The 23514-nt window shown below is 38.0% G+C and overlaps 1 protein-coding gene across 1 annotated transcript in view; it reads left to right on the top strand.

Moving 5' to 3' along the window:
• Positions 1-10912: 10912 nt before the first annotated feature.
• Positions 10913-23514, top strand: part of LOC102797773 (LIM domain only protein 7-like) — a 30787-nt gene continuing 18185 nt past the window's right edge. The window contains exons 1-9 of the mRNA XM_087839558.1: positions 10913-10995; positions 11171-11258; positions 15182-15252; positions 15699-15768; positions 18411-18517; positions 19071-19101; positions 21188-21301; positions 21383-21536; positions 22249-22396. Of these exons, the coding sequence (XP_087695684.1) occupies positions 11190-11258; positions 15182-15252; positions 15699-15768; positions 18411-18517; positions 19071-19101; positions 21188-21301; positions 21383-21536; positions 22249-22396 (764 nt within the window). The 5' untranslated portion in view covers positions 10913-10995; positions 11171-11189. The remainder of the gene's footprint in view (positions 10996-11170; positions 11259-15181; positions 15253-15698; positions 15769-18410; positions 18518-19070; positions 19102-21187; positions 21302-21382; positions 21537-22248; positions 22397-23514) is intronic.

The raw sequence follows: 23514 nt of genomic DNA, 5'->3' as shown, positions 1-23514 counted from the left end.
CATACACACAAAACCACCACATACTGTGACCAATTCTCTGGAAAATACTGGCATTATTCCTGGAAGATCCATCAGACCTCACTGCACAGATAGCAAGAGGGTATCTGTGTTCTTAAAGATTCTCTGAACCCTTTCATGCCAGCTGCAAGCAAATTTAAAGCCTACTGTATGGCAGCATAATACTGAGAACAGCAAATCCTGCACTTCAATGGACTTGACATGAAATCTATCAGCATATTTAACCATTTCAATTCTGATTTTTAAGTTTTCTTACTCAGTCTCAGAAAGCTTAACAACACCAGGGTTATAATTGGACAAAACATGTGCCACAAACTACAGGAATAGATCTCAGCAACATGTTATTTTTTTCGTAATTATAGTCAGATGGTGTCATTTAACTTCCACAGTCCACATTATTCTTTTCCCACCTGTCCTTGGTGGCTTTAAACAGCTACGCAAAAAGTACTTTGAAGTATAATCTCATTTATTAATGCAGCACATTTTGTAATAAGACTACATACACTACTGTGTGTTTGATAAAAAACTCATACACTTCTACTTTGGCTGAAATTACGGTAGTGGAAAAAATGTCAAAATAATGTTCTTTCAGTTCAATTAAATTTTATTTATATAGCACTGAGTCACAACAGTTGCCTCAATGTGCTTTATATTGTAAGGTAAAACAAAGTAAAACTGAGAAAACCCCAAGAATCAGTTATTCACTGTAAAATTATGAAAACATTGAATATCTAAGTAATCAAAAGAGAATCAGAGAATCCTGAGAAATCTCTGTGTTCAAGGGACAAAACCAAAAGTCAATATTGGATATCTCAAGTTCTTCCAGTACTGAGGTAGCACTGCATTAAAAACAGGCACGATCGTCTCTTGGAAACCACTGCACAGACTCAGGAACACTTCCAGAAGCTCTGTCATCAAAGGAAGAAGCCAAATGTGAGCATGATCTAGAAATACCGGTGTCTTTTCTATTCGAAAGCTCATTTAAAATGGACTGAAGCAAAGTGGAACACTGTTCTGTAGACAGACAAACTTGAAATTTGAAATTCCTTTTGGAAAACATGGACAGTGCATCCACTGTACTGAAGTGCTAAAGTTCAAAAGCCTACGTCTTACATATTTCAGAAAGACAATGCTAAACCACACACAGCATCTGTTACAATAGCATTGCTTCATAGTAGAAGAGTCTGGTGCTCCTCAATTCCTAGACTTTTCTTGTTCAAAGAAAAGGGGATGCTACACACTGGTAAACACGGCTCTGTCACACTTTCTTTTTGAGATGTCTTGCTGCCATTAAATTTAAATTCACCAAACGTTCTTCTTAAAATAGTACATTTTCTCAGTTTAAATATTTGATATAGTTTCATTTATTAAATATTTATTTATAATATAGCATATATCTTTTGTTGTGAGAAAAATACGTGTTCATTGACTTGTGTGATTTGCAAATCATTGCCTTCAGCTTTTAAAAACAGTTTGATTAAGGTGTGCATCAATTGTTTGTGTGTCTTTTAAAATAGGCTTCACAAGCACTGTTGATGCACGCCATGGTAACTTGCATTTTCCTATTTTCCTATGTTGATGGGTGAACTTGACATTACATTAAACATTAATTAAATTAATGTTTAATTAATTAATTAAACAATTAAATTAATTAAATTAATGTTTAATTAACTAAATTTCACTGTTACGAAGTTTCAATCCTGTGTTAAGCATTACACTATGTGCTACTGCAGCAGGTGTCTTGTTATGCACCATTAGTACTAATAATAACTTCAAAATTATAACCTTAGTTATACAAAATAAATTGATATTATGTTGTGTTGTTATTCAGTTAAGCTGAAGATAAACACTTATATTGCTGATGTTTTATGATCACAATCACTGGTTAAATTAAAAGGTAAAAAGAGGTTATGACTGTTTTAAAAAAGGCGGAATATACTAGAACTTCTGCACCAATAATAGTGCTTTAGTAAATAACTCAATGTATTTATTTACTAATGTGTTAAAATAGTATTTTTATTTTGAGAGTTTTTATTTTAAATGAATTATGACCACTGAGGATTAGTATTTCTTGATTTATTACAATAGCAATCCCTTCTTTATACAGTTTGGGTTTTTAGATTCCACCGAAATCCATGAATTGGTGCATACCGTAACTTAATCACCATATGAACAAATGTGCTTCTAAATAAGTATCTATGCAGACTTTTTAAATTATACCATGACCCACGAATAGCTCCTAAATAACTCATTTGCACCTTGTTTAATATTTTATTTAGAAACAGTTATGCCATCATTTAGAAAGAACAAAAATATTGTTAATAAACATGTTATATATGAAATTATAAATGAAGAATAAACTATTCTGTGCTTATAAATTAGATATTAACATGTACTAATACTGTGTGTGCCGTTATTTTTTATGTTTCTTGGCTGTGACGGTGAAAGTGTGCAGGGAGAGGGTGTAGTGTCTGAACTGGAATTCAGCCAGTGAGTTATTAACCAGCTTGTAATGGGACCACTTAGTGAGAATGCCAATGTTAAGGTAAGAAAACTAAGGAAAAAATAACCTGAACTTACTTTGTAGACAAGGCACTAAAGGGGTCTTGTTGCTGATCAGAACTAATTTTTTGTATCTTATCACAAATCCGCATCTTAGTAACCACAGTTGGGAAAAGATTTGGTTGAGTCAAGACCTTTTTCACAAAGGTCTCATTATGGGAAACAAAGATGCACTTAAGGATGACTCATTTCTAACAGTAGTTCCAATAAACCATGGCAAAAGCTAGGCCTCCCGTAAGTGAGCTGCAGTTAATACATCTGTGCTTTTCTTGCACTAACATGTATTAATGTCTGCTGCAAATCATCTACTGCTTCCCAGTGATGACAGCATTAAGCAAAAAATATTCTTTAAAAGCATACATGATGTGCCATTCACAATTCCTGTGTCCGCCGACTTATAATTGTAAGTAAAATGTATAACGTGCCATTTCTTAAAGCTGGATTATAAAGGCATTTATTTTTTTTTAAAAAACTCTATGTTCCATCCAGTCATATTTAATTTTTTCTATCAATATTTTAAAAAAATATAAATTTGATCCTTGTTTGTTTTTTGTTTATTATCTTTACAACTTTTAACTTTGCTTATTAGTTATGTAAGATAGAGTGGTAATTAAATGTGGGTGTATTGTATCTTTATTACAGGCATGAGGGTATTGTACTTGAAAAATGCAGATAAAGATTCAGAGGAAAAATGGACAAACCCATACATGCAACAAGGCCATTATCAAATGATGGTTGAACTGCATAGCAAATTGATGAAATGTTATAATTACAGGTGGCTGATGAATTTCAATACAGCACACTGCTGGACACATTCATCAAATAAAGTATGCTTATTCCACATCAGACATGCACATATATTATAAGTTACCAACAATGCAAACAAACTCAGACTAATTAATAGCAGCCATCACTAAAGCCAGCTGAAACTTTTTCATGTGACCATGATGAATATAAACAGTAACAACTACCAGGCTGGTCAGCAATCACCCCAAACAAAACAGTTTCAACACACATATAGAGTGACAATCAATAAATCACCACAGCATATTTACAGCAACAATACAGTCAACATTGTAATAATCAATAAAAGCTTACTTTGTGCTGTTGCCCCTTCACTGCCACATCACAGGGATCCAGGGTAGTCCTGCAACTTTTCGATTGCATCTTACTTGCTCTTTTGCTTCTTCTTCTAATGCTTTTCTAAAGCTTATTCCTCTGTCTGACTGGAAAAGTGCACCACCCAACTGAAATTGATAACCAAGAGAAGTTAGTATATCCATTTTTTCCTCCTCTCCAAGTATATTTGGCTAGTTGGTGCTAAAGGCTATATTTTAGCTATTGGCAAATTGCTAAAGCATAGTTGTTTCTGACTGGCAGTGGTGAAGGGGTTAAATTGTAGTTTTTGGTCGTCTTGTGTCTTTTGTGTTATGTGTCTCCGTCATCATGTTTAGTATTAGTCTTATTCCTCTGTTAATTTTTTAAAGGTTACTTCCTGTTTTATTTTGAAAGTTCGTTTTCTCATATGTCTTTTGTCCCCCCCGTCGTCGTTAGTTTGACTTGCTTTTCATTGTTTCCACCTGTGTCTCAACCCCAGTCACTCTAGAGCACACAGAACACACAGAAACTTTAGTCCTTCCCTTTGACCTGTTTGGATTGTCTCCCTTCCCGTGTTACCAGTACTTCCAACTTACTGTGCTCTTCCTATTTGTGTTACTTTTTTTTCATTCTGGTTCATTACTTGTTTTTGTGGTTTGCGTGTTGTTCCATTTCTGTCTATCTTCCTAACATGACATGACACAGGAGCTTAGACTGGTGATCCTATGCAATATTGGTATTTCCACTATTTGCTTGTACTAATTTTATTTGAAATTTTAATTAAACTGAGTTGAAAATCAGTTTAATTAACATTTTTGTAGAATGTTTTCCTAAGGAACTAGATACTCACCCACCCTTTAATAATTTTGACTCTTGAAGAGGGACCTACAGCAATTTCCCTTTAAAAAAATGTTTATGTTGATGACACTCGGCTGCAGAATGTAACATCTTGACGCACAAGCTACTTATTTTCCTTACATTAAAGGACACTATACTGCAAAACCACTTTAGAGGCAAGCAGTAAGACAAAATAAGATCAATCCTGCCTTTTCCCTCAAATGCCCATGATACGCCCACTCTTTGGTTCTTTTGAGCTGCAGCACAGCCGGAGACTCAGAAGTTACATTAAAATGCAATGATAATTGGAAAATCTCCCAGGTGACTGGCACTGCAGAGGAAGCACTCTCAGTGTTATCCCAGCCCACATCCTGTTGTGATAGTGTTTCAGACCTTGGCAGAGACAACATAGACCAGACAGTAGGGAAGAGAGGGCAGAGGAGGTGAAGAAGCCAGACTGTATTATGGCTAAACCTTGATGTTAAGGAATCATTAAAGCTTGTAATCGAGGACATATTTAAATATTTTATGATTTAATCCACTTTATAAAAGCAAGTGGAAGTCCTCAGTCACCAAAACTTCCAGATCACTGTTTTAAACCTGCTTTACTCATCTGGAAATCATTAATATGTTATTTGTAAAACGAGAAGGTAAGTAGTTGTTAACAGCCATTCTTGTGTCTATAAATTGTCACATTTTTAAATATTTCTTGTAATCTTTATGGTCATAGTACTAAACTATGACCATAGGTCATAACATTTTAACTTTAATGCTTGCAGTCTTATACAATAGAACGTTTTATGTTTTTAAGCAGGAAAAAAGGCAAAAGGCTGGTAATGTGGCTTCATGTGATAACACCTGAATATACTGAACCAGTCTTCTTCCATTTGCTGAGAAAGAAATGTATAGAAATTAATTTGTGGAGGCAATATCAAATGAGAAAAAAACATATTAAATTAATTAATTAATGCATTTTTAAAATTGCAGTATGCATGAATATCTGGATAAAATATGTAAACAATCACCACACTTGTAAGGGGAAACTTCTTCCTCTCTCTGCCTTTTTATGCAGTTCACAGAAGAGCACTCTTGGCAAACCCTCCAGCTAATGATCTCAGATTTAAGTGCAGGACCCTAATGATTCACTAATGCAGTCTATACTCCAAGTATAACATTACTACTGTAAAGCTCTCACTCTTTGTGTAAAAAAGCCAATATATAGTACATTAGTTATGAAGACAGACATATCAGGTTGATGCCACCAGTTTCCACCATGAGCAGTGTGTGAGAGTAACAGTTTGATTGTCAGAGACGGAGGAGGCGGTATGATGAATTTAGATGAAGTTCCTGATAAAAAGTGTCTGAGCAACAAAGAGAGTGAGCTACACATAGAGAGAAGCATTTTCCATTGGTGTGATATAGTTTTACCAATATTAAACTTTAAAAAAATATATAATTAAGATGACACACCTTAATAAATTAATTACATTTCATTAATGATCAGATAATTATGTTTTAAAAAAAACACTATGTATAAACATATTGCGTAAAACAGTTATCCATTAGAAATTCAGCTGAGATGCTTTAAAAAAACAGCATGAGGTAATATAAATAATAAATAAAGTAATAAATAGAAAGAAGGAGAATATTTTATTGGTACAAAATTCCCTTGGTTTTTTCTTCAGTTCCTGTAAAATAAAAAAATAATGGAGGACATATTAGCTGTTGACTTCGCAGCTTCTGACAACAGTAATGATGGCGGGTATAATTGAAAATTGAGTATTCTGAGCAGCATCACATTACTCCTAACCTCACTCTGGACTGGACCCAGGGGAACACATAAATGGAAAATATGGGAAATAACTGCGTCATGTGGAGGCAAATCAGACTGTCGTCATTGTCCATTTCACTCTCCCTTTCCCCGTCCCCATCATCCACCCTAAACCACCCCCTCCAGTTGAGCCATGCAGATGCAGAGTTACAGCAACACCCAGTGGCAGCCCAGTGCAACAGATTAGTTCATCGGCTATGATAAGTTGATGCATTCATATGGAACCATAACATAAGTAAAATGTAATGCATTACTTTTGCAGTACTTTTTCTTTCTTTTTTATATTTAGCTGTTCATACATCAATAAATACAGGACACATTTGTAAAAAGGACTCAAAGACAGAGAGCAAAAGCATTAAAGGCATTGTTCTTATAAAATCTGAAACCAAACAATTGAACGGCTAATCATTTTTTAAAAGTGATTTATTTTTTCACTCCCCAAAAAATAATTATGCTAATTATGTGTGTATTATTTAGAATAATGTCTTGACTCCTTATTACATCATAAGCTCCTGGATCATTTTACAGTGATTTCAGTATAGTGATTACTCAAACTACTAATTGTAGTTTACTAGGCATTACATCTTTACATTCAGTTCAGTTTATTTATACAGGGCCAAAACACATCAACAGTCTCCTCAAAGTGCTTTATACTGGAAGGTAAAGATCTACTATCTTTGAGAGAAAACCCCACCAAGTAGATGATTTCCTATGAGCAGGTACTTGGCAACAGTGGGAGGGAAAAACTCCCGTGTAACAGGAAGATAGCTCTCCCAGAGGCAGGCTCAGAAAGGGTCAGCCATCAAACACAACAAGTTAGGAGGTGATGGGAAAGTAAAAGAAAAAAAGGTAAGCATAGAGAGACAGCACAAAACACACACTATTGCAGAGAGAAGACACAATTTCATGACATTAAGTAGTGGTCTCTAAACACCTGGGGAATGAAAAGGGTGAGTGGAAAAGAAATGCTCAGTGCATCACGGGAAATCCTCCAGCAGCCTGAGGCTATAGCAGAATAACAGCAGGGACGGTTCAGGGTCTGATGAAGAAGTAACTTTAAGCTTTATCCAAGATAGAAGGTTTTTCTTTCTGGTTCCAAAGGAGAGGGGACTCAATTTGAGTCTTACCTGTGGTAAATTCAGTTGTTGGACATGATTTGGAAATGCACACATCTATCTATGCAGGTCTAATAGTTTATAGTACATGTTAGAGCACAAACCAAACCATGATGTCCAAAAAATTGTCTGTAGGCATCCAAGACAGGATTGTGTTGAGGCACAGATCTGGGGAAGGACACACAGAAATGTTTGCAGCATTAAAGGTCCCAGTGAGCACAGCGACCTCCATAAAATGAATAAGTTTGTAACCACCAGCTCTGCTAAAGACAGAAGTGAACCTTTCAGAAGGACAACCATTTCTGCAGCACTTTACCAATCAGGCCGGTATGGTAGAGTGGCCAGGCAGAAGTCTGTAAAGGCACACAACAGCCCACCTGGAGTTTGCAAAAGAGACACATGAAGGACTTTCAGACCATGAGAAACAAAACTCTCTCGTCAGATGAAACAGTGATTGATCTCTTTGGCCTGAATGCCAAGCGTCATGTCTTGAGGAAACCAGGGACCACTCATCACCTGGCCAGCATGGTTGTGGCAGCATCATGCTGTGGGGATGTTTTTTGGCAGCAGAAACTGGGAGACTAGTCAGGATCGGGGTAAAGATGAATACGGCAATGTACAGAGACACTCTTGATGATAACCTGCTCCAGAGACCCTGGACTGGGCTAAGTACACCACAAAGATAATAAAGGAGTGCCTTTGAGACTACTGTGAATCTCCTTGAGCCACGCAGCCAGAGCTCAGACTTGAACCCTGTTGAACATCTCTGAAGAGATCTGAAAATGCTCAGGGGCAATGCTTCCCATCCCAAGCTTGTACCATCATATCCAAAGAGGCTTGAGGCTGTAATTGTTGTAAAAAGTAAAGTACTGAACAAAGACTGTGAATATTTATGTACAGGTTACTTTTTTTTTTGTTTTTATTATCAATAAATTTGCAAGAATCTCAAGTAGAAATTTTTCACTTTGTAATTACGGGGTGTTGTGTGTAGAAATTTGAGGTGAAAAAATAATGTATTCAATTTTGGAACAAATCAAGGGTGTAGCATGCCATAATGTGGACCAAGTGAAGCACTGTGAGTACTTTCTGGATGCTCTGTAAACCTTCACTGAAAATTCATCTAGCATATATTAGAACTAAAGAGATGAGCCTTTTCGGCTTTATTCTAATCTATTTATCGACCAGGTGTTCTTGAACAATCACAATAAACACACATCTTATCATTTTATATACACAATGTAAATGGATCATCAGAGGACCAGTGATGTTATTTACATCCTTGTAGTTGATGAGTATTTCGTACTTGGGCTTATAATCCTATTCCTTATCTAATCAGTGGATCAGTATGTGCAACAAACCCTCATGCCTGTAATAAAGATGAAGAGCCATTCTGCTTTTTCAAGTGTGCAGCACTTGTGAAAGGGGTTGTGTAGTACCATTGTTGTTTTTCATCTTGGATAGAGTACTTTATTCATGAAGAACATAAATCAGTGGCCAGCATCTTACATAAAGCCTCATCAGGGCAGGAATTTAACAACCTAGAGTAATTCAAGCTTCCATCAAGAACCACACAAAAGGTGAAAAACCTTTGGTACATAAGAAACATAAAAAAACCCCACTCTGAATGTGCAGAAACAGATTTAGCCTTTTCAGTCAACGCTGCTTCTAAGTTTCCTGTTGTTTTCAAAAATGAGTGGAAAATTGATGTCTTTGGCTGTATCCTTGAGTGAATTTCTAAAGATGGTCATTGCACAGAATTTTTTAAGTGTGAAAATTCTTCTGTAAAATATCAAAACACTGAGAACAGCCTTACTTAATTCTCACAAAAGAGCGACAAAGGATTTATGTTTGAAGCCCAAAAACAAAGGTGGAGAAAAAAGATAATCCCTATTGTTCTGTGTGGATATCAGGTGGTTCAGGAAATTATCTTTTAATTTCCCAGTTTAGGTAATAAATGGAAGGTGTGTGAAGATTATTGATTCACATAATGTTCTTTCTTCTTAATAGGCATCTCATTAAGTTTTCTACAGTGTCCTACACCTCTGCACCTCATTTTACTTTACAATTATGTGATTCCATCACAGTTTCCTATACAGTCCACCTCCTTAGGCATTTGGCAGAAAATTAGATTGGAGTAAGCACGTACTGTAATACAAGATGAGGCCAGTCCACCCTGTTCTCATTATGCTTTCAGATGTGCAAATAAAAAGGAAAAAAAAGAAAGAAAAACAATTTTCTATTCATAGACATAGCTGGTGAAGAGACCTGCCCTTGATGATACTGTCATGTTTTGCGTACGGCAGAGGGCTGGAGCTACAGAGACTGACAGAAAATAACTTTGACAAATGGAATTAAAGAAGAGAAGGAGATTATTTTTTTATCTGTACCCAATGCAAATATATAATTTTGCACATTTGCTATTTAAATATAGCCATCCTCTGAAGTTAATGGATTACATGGCTTGCATTCTGCATACTGTGTGATCGAACGGGATGTCTGGATCAACTAGAAGAGAGAAAGCAAGCTCAATAAGTGCCACTGAATGCACTGCAGATGACAGTTTGTATTTGGTATGTAGCCATGTAGATGGCGCAGTAATGCAGTAGTTGCAAGAAGAGTCTGGTTTTTAAATATACTGTCTTCTCGGGGTCTTCCTGCATGAAGCTTGCATGTTCTCCCTCTGCCTGTGTGGATAACCTGCGGGTGCTCTGTTTCTTCTGCAGTCCAAAGACATGCACGCCCGGCTAATTTGTGATTCTAAATAGGTCGCTGATGTAAGTGTGAGCGGTTGTCTGCCTTTCCTGTCATGAACTGTCCAACCTGTCCAGAGGCGTACTTCTCCTAACGCCCTATGAGAGACAGAATAAGCTCCAGCTCGAGCTGCCGGAGTGGTAAGGATATGGATGGATGGATGTAGACATGGATGTAGTTACATCTGAGGGGTTAAATTATAGACTCTCAGTGGTGTCACTGACCTGCAACTAAAATACGGACCAATACAAAGTGAGAATTCGATGGGGTGTTTTTATACTTTAAACACAGTTCATTTCATTTTGATATCTTAGGCCAAGAGAGATATATATTCTCCATCAGAACTGCATCACTATGATCACACTGGGAAATGAATTCCACCTAGAAAGCTTGATTTGTAAAAAAATAAGACATTATACTCTGCTGTATACGCTAAAAACTACCTTATTTAATGTATTTATCTATCTTTATCTACTTTTTGTTATTATTTAGGCTCTTCAGTATTTGAAATGTTAAAACCTCATCTCTTGGTGATGCAGTGCAGCCTCTGGCCAGCAGGGGGATGAAGAGTCTACGCTCCCCTCCTCGGCTCATCTTTGGTTTCGCTTCAAACTTTGCCTGAAAGTTTTTTAGTGGGCGGAGACCTTCCGCTACACTTCATCCAATAAGCAGAACCTGTCAGTGATGGGCTCCGGGGTGGCAGGATTACGGACGGTCCGGTGTTAAACTAGGTGTCAATTAGCGGAAGACTTTCACCGGTGAGCAGCCAAGCTACAGCGTAAGGTGACCAAACAGGCAGAAATTATTACTGTGCCTTTTCTTAAAGTATCACTTGGATGTGGGTGTGTGTGCTGATACTAATTGACCTTATTTGAAAGGCTTGCTGCAGGTTCGTGGCTTCCGTGCTCCGTAATTAATGAATGTAACGAATTCTCGCCTCTTTTTGCCCTCTCGTTAGAGTTGTTCAGAAGATTAAGATGGAGTGGCGTCAGCAGACCAGTGTGAGCAGTGCAGACGCATTCAACGAGGCCAAACGCTGGATTGAGGTAGCTGCAGGTTCAGTTCTTCACCCTTTCCTGTCCCTTTATTTACTTCTGAGACGTGCTTCTCTTCACTTATTGCAGACAATTAATTACAAGCAATTAAGAAGGTTTGATGTCGCTTTATTTTAACCCGCTGTGAAGACAGGAAATCTAACGTTAACCAGAAGCAGCCATGCAAAAGCACCTGTGCATAATTTGTATCGTTGAAACTCACTATAAACTCATACACTTTTAAACTGACTGAGGCTCTGTGCTCTCAAACATCAAGCGTGGCATCTTTTGCATACTTAATCTTTCGTTTCAAAGGCAAACTGTGCCTTGATAAGACTCAGGGCTTTTTATGACCCTTACCTATCTGAGAAGTCTGTTTGCTCAGAAAGTATTTGACTGCAGGTCTCAGGGCTTCAGAGGTAAATTCAAATACAGGAAAGGCATATAAATCGTTAATATTTAAAAGAAGCTGGAAAATAATAATGTGCACACTTTACTTGAGGTTTGTTTAGTGTCAGTGTGCTGATGTTATATAAGACATGGGTTAAATTTGCTAAATGCAACACTTTGCACGCTACCCTGGCATGTGGTGTAGGCAGGCAGGCTTTGCCTTGCATGCATTGTGGAGGATGTGGTTTGAGTGTGGTGCATTTTCTAGGTTATTTCAGGCTGCTCCTGTCCAAACTAGAAACTGTGATCCTTAAATCATAACCGATGGCTACAACTTGTAGACGGTGGGCACTGGATGTCGACCAACTCTAAATGGGACCAGTAATGTCACTTGTGTCCGAGCAGATCATTATGAGAATTTTGTGCAGGGGTCTCTTGGCAGAAAGCCCGTGCCAGTTTTGCACGTCTATTTTCCTGCACTGACGGATGAAAGAACGGGTGAACCGTGATGAGGCATGTATGTGTTAGACGGGAGTATAGCGAGGCCTGCTGCTCGCAAACAAGTAAATACACTGTTCCTTGAGCCAGATCACAATGGGAACGTGTTGGCACTAATATCTCCAGCTACAGGTTGGGGATAATAAGCTTCCATATATTCAAGCATCCAAACTGTTTTATCATTGGCACAGAACTGGCAGCAACATCATTTAAATGTTTGCTGTACTCGAGGAGAAATTATAATGAATCGGGCTATTTGATATAACGTCATAGTTTCTTGGAGAAGCAGAAGATTCCCCCTCCTGCTGTCCAGCATGTATTCTCCTCATTTAGAATAACACCATCATCCCTTCATTAAGATGAAACATATTGACTGTAATTCAGGTTTTTTTATTTTTATTTTTTAACAAACCCCATGTTTGACCAGTGAATATTTGGCATTTTTGAAAAATTCCTGCTTTATTTCCTGATAGCAACTTGCTGCGGATTAATTGGCGGATCATTGCAGCTCTTAATAATACATTATTGTAAAGACTACATCTAATGATGCTTGTTTTTCTCCCACCCGGGGTCATTTGATCCTTTTTTGGCTCGGAGACACTCTATTTAGACAAATGAAGCAATCTGGCGAGGTTTGTGAGTTGCACACGGATAAAATTCATTTAATTTGTGGTTTCTCGGGGACTATTGTTCATTAAAATGACCACGTTACGCGTTTGATGCTGTAGAACAGACGGCATGCCACGGCACAGCCGCATTGTGTGTTATTGTGTTAACCTTGCGCTGCATTGTTTGTCTGATTCCACTGAGACGCATTCGCTCTGTACCCAGCGCCTGATTCTACTAAAAATGAATTGTAATTGTGGATTCCTGGGGGGACTAATTAGTGAGAAGAATAGCCTTTTGGGGCCCCGTGTTAGTTATGGAGCCGAACCTTAATAGTCCCATTTTTATGTCCTCATTACAAAACCCCGCTTGCCTTGTTCTTGCTCCTGCCATGTCAAATCATTTCCATAGGTTATGCTATAAATATTGTTCAGAGCAAAAACAACTTTTGAGTGGTTGTGTGAATGCTTGTTTACATACATTTTATGGCTGCTTTTCTCTGTAGATGTATTGTAATTATTTGTTTTTATGTGGCAGCTGGAGAATATTTCAGCTGCTCTTGCCCAACTCACTTAATTTACTCTTATAGTTGACAGCAACAACTACAAGAGGTAGTGTGTATATTTTTGTCTTTTTAATTAACTTCAACTGAAACTATGGCTTCCTAATGTTTTTCGCATAGTTGTTTTTGACACAAAGTAGTGTGTATGCACTCACTGGCCACTTTATTAAGTACAACTTGCTATACTGGTATAACTTGCTTGCAAAACACTTAATTCTTCTTGGCATGGATTAAATAAGGAGCTGGAAACATCTCCCAGAGATTTTGCTCCGATCACACGGTTTCTTGATTTGACTTTGCTGTCCCCGCACATCCCAAACGTGCTCTAATGGTCTGAGATCTGGTAACTGCCAAGGTCATTTGAGTAAAGTGAGCTTACGATCGTGTTAAATAAACCAGTTTGACATGATTTGAGTTTTTGGCATCGTGTTTTATCCTGCTGGAAGCAGCCATCAGATAATGGGCACATGATGGACACAAAGGGATGGACATGGTCAGCAACAATACTCAGGTAGGCTGTGGTGTTTGAATGATGTTCAACTGGTATCAAGCAGCTCAAAGTGTGCCAAGAAAATATCCCCCACACCTTTAAACCATTACCACCAGCCTACACTGTTAATACAAAGCATACCTTCTGCGTACCTTGATGGCGGTAGCCAGTAGTCATTTGAGAGACTGTTTCCATCCTATCGGCTTGAAGCAGTCGGGCCGTCTCCAGCTGACCTGTGACATCAACAGGGTATTTTCACCCAGAGATCTGCTGCTCAATGGAGATTTTCTTTTCCAGACCATTCTCTGTAAAGCATAGAGATGCTTGTTCATTATTCATTATTTAGGCACCCATTAGTCGTTACCACAGCAACTGCTGTTCTTCCTGAGGTCCACAGGAAGATCTGGTGGGATTTTCCCAGTAGATCCGCAGTTCTTGAAACACTCAGAGCTCCGTCTGGCTGCGTCAACCATGTCAGGTTTCTTACACATTCTGATCATTGGTTTGAACTTAAGTCTTCTTGACCTTGTCTGTATGCCTAAATGCGCAGTTGCTGCCATGTGATTGGGTGATTACAATATTTGTGATAGCTAAAATAATGGGTGACTGTATAAAGGGCAAATATCATCTTTAATAGTTGAACTCTGCAAGCACTTAACATACTTTAATCATTAATGTGCTGGTTTACACCAGTTTATACAGACAGTGGTGGATATGTGGTGTTGGTGTCAGTACTGTAGAAGTATGTGGTACTATTTTAAGCATGTTGGAACCTTTTTAAAATGTAGCAGGAATTATATACAGTCATACGTATTCATACAGTCATGCTTATTTCTGTTACTTACTGGTTTTGAACACTTGTTCCAAAACTGAATGTCACTGCCTAATAGGCTCTGGGTCCATTGTGGGGTGCCAAAAAAGCTCTGATTGAGATTGACGTGAACTAGAAAAGACCTCTGGAAGTGTGTCATCTAGCAGTAATCCATTAGCAGCGAATGTGAAGCTGAGCTGCCGTGAATCAAGCTTTTTCCAGTACATTTGGACTGGTATGGTGATATAGCCGGTTCTGGTCAAAACGACATACCAGTCGGTCCTGTGTGCCTTTTTTTTTTTTTTTTTTTTCTTTCTTTCTTTCCAGTGTTTTCGGTCCATTTTATTGTTCATTCTTTCTAGTAAAGGCGCGCTGCCAAAACGACAAGAAACAAACAAAAGGAGTCTGAAAATGAAGTTGTACATGCCACACTGCAGCCTATATTTTTCATTTTGTTGGACCTCCAGCTGTGTTTTTAATTGCACTCTTGTTAACTTCAACTTTTCCAAAAAAAAAAAAAAGTCATTAAGCAAAGAAACGCAAATAATTGACTTTTTTTTCTCTCCTCCCCTCTTTAGGAAGTGACTGGAAAGTCGTTTGGATGCAGTGACTTCCGTGCCGCATTAGAGAACGGAGTCCTGCTTTGCGAGTAAGTAATGATGCTCAAACTTTAAGTGTTTTGCAGTTTTACTTTGGTCAAACTTTTATCTGTAAGAATTAATTTGAAAGATAATTATCATGCAGACCTATCATTAGTGAGTGTATGCAGGCTAATTTGCCAGCTTGCCTTCAACAGCCTTGAAACATTTTTTAAAAACGGTAGCATCCAAAACTGCTGTCTGGAGGTTGCTGAGTATCTTTAAAAGTAAGCAAAGATAAACACCCATAAATTAACAAGTGCAGACGCACAAATCTGATGTTTGCTGGTAAACCCAGAAGTTGATTTTACGATGATGGCTTAAAAAAGAAAAAGTTGTGGTTCTTTATCTAAAATACCGTCTGCCAATGGAAGTCAAAATTAGGACTGTTTACCAGTTCTTATCTTTTGTGGCTGCAATATTTTGTAATCTGTTTGCTAATTGTCTTCACTCGCAGCCTAATTAATCAGTTGAAACCCGGAATAATCAAGAGGGTGAACAGGCTGTCTACTCCAATTGCTGGTCTGGTGAGTTTACACTTTATCTGTATGACGTGTGCATAATCAGAGTATGCAAGAAAACAAAAAAGACACCTGTTAGCCAGGAAGTGTTGAAACATTGTGTGGTTTCCTGTTGCAGGCACAAGGAGACAGTGTTGTTGTAGTCTGACTAAACATGAACGTGCATTTCAACCTACTGCAAAGTTTCAGCTTGTTTTTATTGGGTGCTGATGCAAATGAAGATTTTTATTTTGGCTTCAGGCTGTTTCTCAATAGCTTCATACAAGTATAATTGCCAAAACAGCCCAAAGCAAGACCAGGAAAAGATCAATTTCAGGCTCCCAACAGGGTCCAATAGATGGAGCCGAGCGGTGGATGCACTGGTGGTGATGGCGGGAGAGGGAGATGTAGCAGAGGTTCGGCTCTTACTTTCACAACCTAAAGAGCAATACTGGAGCTTTTGTTTGTTTTTAATCTGATAACTTCAAATTAAACAAATTAAAAATCAACATCGACACCTATCGAGAAACTCTTTGAACAGAATAAATATCCTCTGTCCGGCCTTTGAAGCTTTGGCATTATTTATAGTGAATTTTCAGTCTTTATTATATTTTGTTACTTGGGAGTTGGAATTGTTACATGCTAAAATGCACAATGGGGACAAAAACGTTGATCATTATTTTAAATAAATTATGCAGTTTGTTTGTTTATTTACCAAGGCTGTTAAATTATCCACTTCTGACTGTTTTAATAAAGACATGTTGTCTTTACTTTTTCTCATGTTTTCATATTTAGTTTGAGAAATGGTTGTAGTGATCTGCGTGTGATTACGCGTGTAATCATACACAGAAACACGGTGTATATTAGGCAAAAACAGAGTCTGCACAATTCTAACATGCTTGAAAGATAATATTTGGTATGAGCACCTTTCTTCTTGAGCATAGCCTGAGTGCTTTTAGGCAAACTTTTATTTGACTGGTTGTCAGGACTAGCTATCCAGTCTTCTTGAAGTCTAGCAAAATTCTTTGCATGTTGGCTGCCTTTTTGTTCTGTTGTGTCAAGATGCTCTCAAACTGCTTCAGTAATGCTTTCTGTTTCCAGAAAGAGAGCTAACTTTACCTGAGTCGATTACTGTATATAAAGTCTGTGAACTTAACTTGGCAGCGAGCAGGTTTTCTTCAACAAACTGAGTTTCTCTCTGACTCCTAACCTCCTGCTGTACATGAACCTGCTGTGTGACACCCCAGTTCATTTCCTCATTTATAAAGTCACAAAGCTCAAAGTGGAGTAAGCCAATCTGCTGAAGTTTACGTTTTTACAAACACTGAGGCCCAGTTAGATGTTAGTGTCCTATTTTTGTGTTTAACATGGGCGCTTTTCATTCGTTAATGTGTAAGGATGGAGAATGTGATTACCTTGCATATTTATCAGCTCAGAATAAAATCTATATAATCCGCCTTTGTAGCTCCCACTCTGTGCCATCAGGCTGTCAGACAGTCACAACACAATGCAAACACTTACTATACGTTACACACTGATCAATGGTAAATCCTTTCTTGTATTATAAGTGGTCACACTCAAGCAGTCAAATGTCTCACATTTGGATCTTGGAGATGATTCGAGTATGAAATTCAGGTTGAAATTACTTTAAAATCTGAAAACAACTCTAAATGTATTTGTAGATGGTTTGTTCTGAACATTTCATCTTAAGATTCAGTCGTTAAGTTATGTCAAACACTTGAAAAAGGAACAAATTTAGAGTATTGGTCTCGATGTATGTTTCTCCCCTGAAATATCTTTAAATCAGTTGGTGGGTCAACCCAGAACCAAAGGGTTTATAGGGTCTTGCCTGCCAGGACGGATCCAGACTGGACCAGGCCTGAACTGAGATATTTATGTGTTTGCCTTTTCTGATCCTTTATATTTAAGATTTGGAAAACTGCAGTTTTCTGCCTTCTGCATTTTGTCACTGTGAGATTATTACTGAATGATTAGAATTTAAAAATCAAGTGTAAAATTAGATTCCAGCTTCATTTGATGAAAATCCAATGAATGTGCATTTCTCAGACCCTGCTGTAGACAAACATTTTCAAATTGCCTTGTGGTGCAAGAAAGGTACAAGAACTGAACTGAAAATGAGTGGAAAGAAAACATTTGAAAGACAGGAAAACAAGAACTTTACAAGTGACAAGAAAGTCCTGGAAGCAAAATGTAAAGAAATGAGTGGTTTCTCAATACTTTGAACCGTACTGAACTACTTCAGAAATGATAATGGTGACCTTTAGGAGTAGCTGTACTAACATTGACAGACGACTAGATAGGATATGTTAAGCTAATCTAAATAGATCTGTTTGCAGCTCTAGAGTTGTGCTTGGCTGTAATCCTGCCTGCTGTAGTGGTTGAACAGAGCAAGTATGATTTCTAAACCAATGGGTTACTTATTAGATAATATCTACTGAGTGTTTCTTGACAGATGAATAGATGATTAATGATGAATCAGAATTGATTGTAGGTTGTACTCCCAGCTGTTCTCACTTGGAGAATTGTTTGGATGAGGTGGATTTTAACTGTTTAAGGCTGGAGTTGGTCATTACTAGTTTATCAGAAAAAACATCAACTGTTTCTCTAGTTTTTCATGCTTTTTTTCCCCATCTGTTCTGATATTTCAGGATAATGTGAATGTTTTCCTGAAAGCCTGCGAGAAACTGGGACTAAATGAATCCCAGCTGTTTCATCCAGGTGACCTGCAGGACATCTCTACTCGTGTGACACTCAGGTGAATGAACACATACCTCTGCAACTGGACCTTTAAGTCTAACTTTATTGCAATTGCACAGTGATACTTTGTACAATAGTACAGTGAAATTGTTGTACGGTCCCACATCGGTGCTATAAAGCAAGAAAATCAAAACAAATGGCATATACAGAGTAAAATAAATACAGTATGAGCAGAACCACTGTGTATTGGCAAAATACACGAGGGCCTAATGTTTTCCGCGTAGGTTATAGTTACCACTGACTGAGTTTTCAGTGTGTGTATTTAAAAAGATAAAAGTGAACGTGCTGCTTTGCATTCATAAATGTCTGCACTTTCACTAACAAGCTGCTCCTTTATATGAGCTGATGGCCTGTTCTCCATAAAACCTGATAAGTTGCTGATTAGTGAGGATTGCAAATGAGAAGGCTTAAGATGTCACTGTAACTTTTTTCCTTCACAGTTATCTCATTCACCGGGACTTTTCAGTGACGCAATCAAAATGTAAATTGTAGCAGCAGATGTTTGGCTCTTTTGTTTAAGTACTTATTTCTGTCTTGAAATTTTATTTTAGGCGTGACGAAGGCAACAGACGACTCAAAAATGTAAGTCGTTATTCTCTTGTTGGGGTGTCTTTTCCTTTCTGGGTAAATGAGTTGGGTATAAAGCCATAAAGGAAGCAGTGTCCATCAATATATTAGCTTGAACTACTGATGCTGAAGGCTGAAGTATGACAAATAAGGTGGCCTTGAGGAGGGGCTGCTGAGCTTGCTGAGGTTGAGGCAAATCCCAGGAGTCTGGTGTTAAAGCCTTCGTAGAGTTTAAAGAATGATGGAAATATAAGAATACATAAGTAGCAGAGGCCGTCTGGAAACTCCCATCTTAACTGCCTCAAGTCTGTGTGTGGAACTGAGTGATGCACATGGACGTGTGAAGCCTCATTTGAATTGCACAGTAGCTGTGAACTTTAACCCCGGACGGCGGGTTTTGTTTTTTCCTCCAGACTACAGTCACTGAACTGGGTGTAGCCTTCTTTTTATTTGTATTTTTTTTTTAGTTAATTATTCTTTTAAATGAACCACTTGGGGTGAATTTGGGCCAATTGGAACAGTTTACCAAAGCACTGCAGCACACCAGCATGAACTGTTGCACTCCATGTAATTAAAAATAAAAATGTTAATAAAATACAATACAAAATACACTTGGTCTTTTATATAATCCATCAGATCTTTTCTTTAAAGTTCTCATTTTGTTTTTGTGAATACATTCAAAAAATTGTATGACTTAAGAAAAATATTTAAATATTTAAATAATATTTATTTAGATGAGATTCAGGGTTTATGTACATCCGGGTAGTTTTTTTTATTTATTTTTTTATTAATCCAACCTTCTGTTAATTTTCATCTACTTTCCCCTTTTTATAAGGACTTTTGAAAAGCCAAGAGTAATTATGGGTTTCTTGCTTTATTAAATAAAATGGAATCATGCATGGCTAATATAGGATTAACCTGTGATCTGTTGCAAGCAGTGAAGTAATTTCCTTGGCATGAGAGAGAACTGGAGAGAAAGAAACACATTTTATCCTAATTAAGTTTGACATAAGCCCCGAATGCTTGTTTACGCTCTGCTTGTACAAATTAGGGGAAAATAAAACTAATTGCAGCTATAATGGCGCCAACAGTCTAATATGGCAAACAGAAATGCTTACTTTTGAAAAAGGGATTATTATAGTGAGTCGTGGAACATCGTTTTCCTTGGAAAATCGAAGTAGCTTCGTTGGTGCACCTTGATACTGACACTGATGGCTGAAATTCAGAAAAGGAAAAATTGATTCTCACACATGGCAAAAAAAACTGAATGCACTTCAGAGGTGCATATTTCAATTCTTCATTTTCCTCTTCATCATCATCATCCTTTTTTTTTCCTCTCACTGCACTGCTTTAAAGAAATAAAGGCACATTCGATCATCACAGTTTTGAGCAAAGTCAGTTAAATTTCAGCTAGGAAGCATAAACTGTCGTCAAACAGGTTCAGGCAACAACAAGAGAACCAATTAACCGGGAGTGGTGTTACAGGTGGGGGCTGTAGACCACTGCTTGCTTCGTTTATCCCTCCTGACTGAGTTTCCTGTAGTTTAGCTCTCTGCTAGTGTCCTTGACATTACTGGTAACCCACGATGGACCTGCAGCTCATTCAGGCTGTGCTGTCACAAGAAGGTTTGCTGTTTTTCAACAGTGTGGAGGAGATCACAGGAGACGGGTGGTTTTTCACCAGGAGAGCTAGACGGGGCCATAGAAGGGCATCAATCCAAGTTGCTTTATGTGAGGAGGAAGAAATTGTTCTACTTGCATAAGCACAAAATGACAGCCAGCGGGCAGCTCATGAGCACGTTTCTGACCAAACTGTCAGAATTGGACTCCATCAGAATGACATGAGGACCTGAACTGGCAGTTCTTTCAGTGGCATCCCCTTTTACATTTGCTACAGCATCACCGGACTCTTCCACGTGGTTCAGAAGAGAGGGGTCGTAACAACACTTGGAAAGTTGTCTTGTTGGTGTTGTTGTATCTGTAGTACACCTGTTTTCACTTTCAAGTTTAACTGAAAGCGATGATCAGCTGTTCTCTTAATTTGTTTTGAGCAGTGTAGTGTCTTTTGGTCATATTTGTAATTCTGTCTATTCTTTCTCAGGTTCTGATAACAGTTTACTGGTTGGGTCGCAAGGCTCACCTGGACACATTGTACAATGGCCCTCAGCTTAATTTGAAGGCTTTTGAGGGCCTGTTGGGGCTGGCCTTGTCCAAGGTAATTTTTTATTTTTCTCTTTAAGTATTTAAAGATTGCATTACTTTATTTTTATACTTCTATTAACCCTTCCTACTCCAGGCTCTAGATGAGGGTGGTGTACCTGTGAAAGACAGCAGCGATAGTTTGTGCCAAAATCCAGAAGAGGAATGTCAGTACAAGAATTACTGGCGAGGCAACTCTGCAGACAGCATTGACTCCTTTAACTCCCGGGCCCTGCACCCAAATGTTGAAGGTACATTTGTGATACAATGACTGGGGTGTGAAGGAATCTGTGTTTGGTTTCTGCTAAATATTTTGACACTGCACTGCAATTTGTGGAAAGATTATGGAGATTATAGCTGATGGTGGCTTTTTTTTTTTTTTTTTTTCCCCCCCTTTAGTTTATTGCTGTCTTTTGTTTTTGAAATGTAACTCTGCTCATTGATTTTACACTAACTGCTTTTGAAACTTTTGCAAAAGTGAAACTTTTTTTTTTATCCTTGTAAGATCAGCCTGAAACTGCTGAAGTGACAGAAATGTACCCCAAAAATGTGTTTTCACAAACTTATAATGACACATTTTTGGGGGATTCCATGTTAATACTGTTAATCAACGTCATTTTGGTGGATCAACAAAGTTCTGACCTGCTGCTCTTTTATGCAAGTTTTTTTTTTTTTTTTTTGTCTGCAAGTGTTGATGTCAGGCTCAGTGCATGTCAGTGATGGATTCTGCACTCTGGTGTGATAACTGTGTGTGTGATGGGAGAGGTTAAATACTTGCCCTGATACTCCCTAAAGGCTTGACTGTGTGAAGGCTCAGTCATCCAGGAAAGGTTTCTTTCTGATGTGCAACCTTCCTTGTATTTTGATGAGGTTTAGTTCAGCTTTTGTTTTTCATACATGTTTTATTTTCCCCCATTTAAATGTATATTTTTGGGTTAATTTTCGTGTCTCTGTGATATCTAGGTTTTGGAGGCGACGCAGAAGCTGAGCAGGTATTCAAGATGGAAAACAAGCAGGTGACAGCTCATCAAAACAAAGGCTATGTCCCACCACTCAGACGAAAACAAGGACCAGAGGAGAATGGAAGTGGCTTCGCGAGTCCATTTACCAGGTGCTCCAGATGTTTCTGTGGCCAAACAAAAATTCCTCACACGCTGCTGCTACCTAACTTACCCGTAGGCGACCTTTCAAAAAATAGCTTTTATATTTCTAACTTCTTGCTTATTTTATGTGTGATTATGAAGACGAGTGCATAATGTAAATGATTAAAACAATAACATACTGCTGTCTTTATATGAAGCTGGAGTTCCTTAAATATGAGCCCGAGTTTAGTCAGTGGAATACAGTCGGGTTGTTTTTCTTTCAGGCTCGGTTTGGATTAAATTTCACACTTGTCAGAACTGTTAAAGGCTGCTTGGTTTCCGACAGTTTGGAGTTTCTAATTTGCAGCTGAGTGCTTTTTCCTTCACACTAAACCCTAATCCAAATCAATTAACAATATGAACAATGTCTGCATCCATTCATGGGCACAGCCATCACAAGTAGTCACTTTGGTATGACACAAACAAGATGGTTATTGTTTTCAAGCTACTTAAGCTGTTCTTTGCCTGCTAGACTTGTTTAAAACGTCACTGTCAAGACTAATTTCCTATTTATTTATTTTTTTAAGTGTCTGTTACAACTTAAATTAGTTATTAGCTGTCAGTGCGCCCCAGGGTGGCTGTGGCTACAATGTAGCTTGCCATCACCAGTGTGTGAATGGGTGGATGACTGGATATGTAAAGCGCTTTGGGGTCCGTAGGGACTAGTAAAGCGCTATATAAATACAGGCCATTTACCATTTAAATTATTCTTCTAAGGATTATTTTTGAGCTTGGATATTGTCACTTTTTTTATCTCGTGTGAGATGAGCACCAGACTTGGTAACACGTCACCGCAAAGGGTCAGTTTGGCAAGTGAACCTCTGCGTTCTCATGATAGCAGTTCCCAAACTATCAACACGGATCATTTGCTATAAATTCTGATCTGATTTTTCTATGAGAAAATTACATTTTGCAGTCTTTGACAAGAGTGTTGGTTTAAATCATTGATGTGCAGTGACTTTTACAGAAGGGCAAGCAGAGATGATGTCATACATGTTAATCTGAAAGTGCTGGTGGAGCCAGCACCTGTTCAGTTTGCCTGTTTTATTAAATCAGACATGGCAGGAGCCATGTTCCCTCTCCATTA

The sequence above is a fragment of the Neolamprologus brichardi genome, chromosome 1 (genome assembly GCF_056152115.1).
Source record: "Neolamprologus brichardi isolate AB-2024 chromosome 1, ASM5615211v1, whole genome shotgun sequence".
Taxonomy (NCBI): Eukaryota; Metazoa; Chordata; class Actinopteri; order Cichliformes; family Cichlidae; genus Neolamprologus; species Neolamprologus brichardi.
The sequence above is the reverse complement of the archived record's forward strand: the minus strand, read 5'-3'. Positions and strand labels throughout refer to the sequence as shown.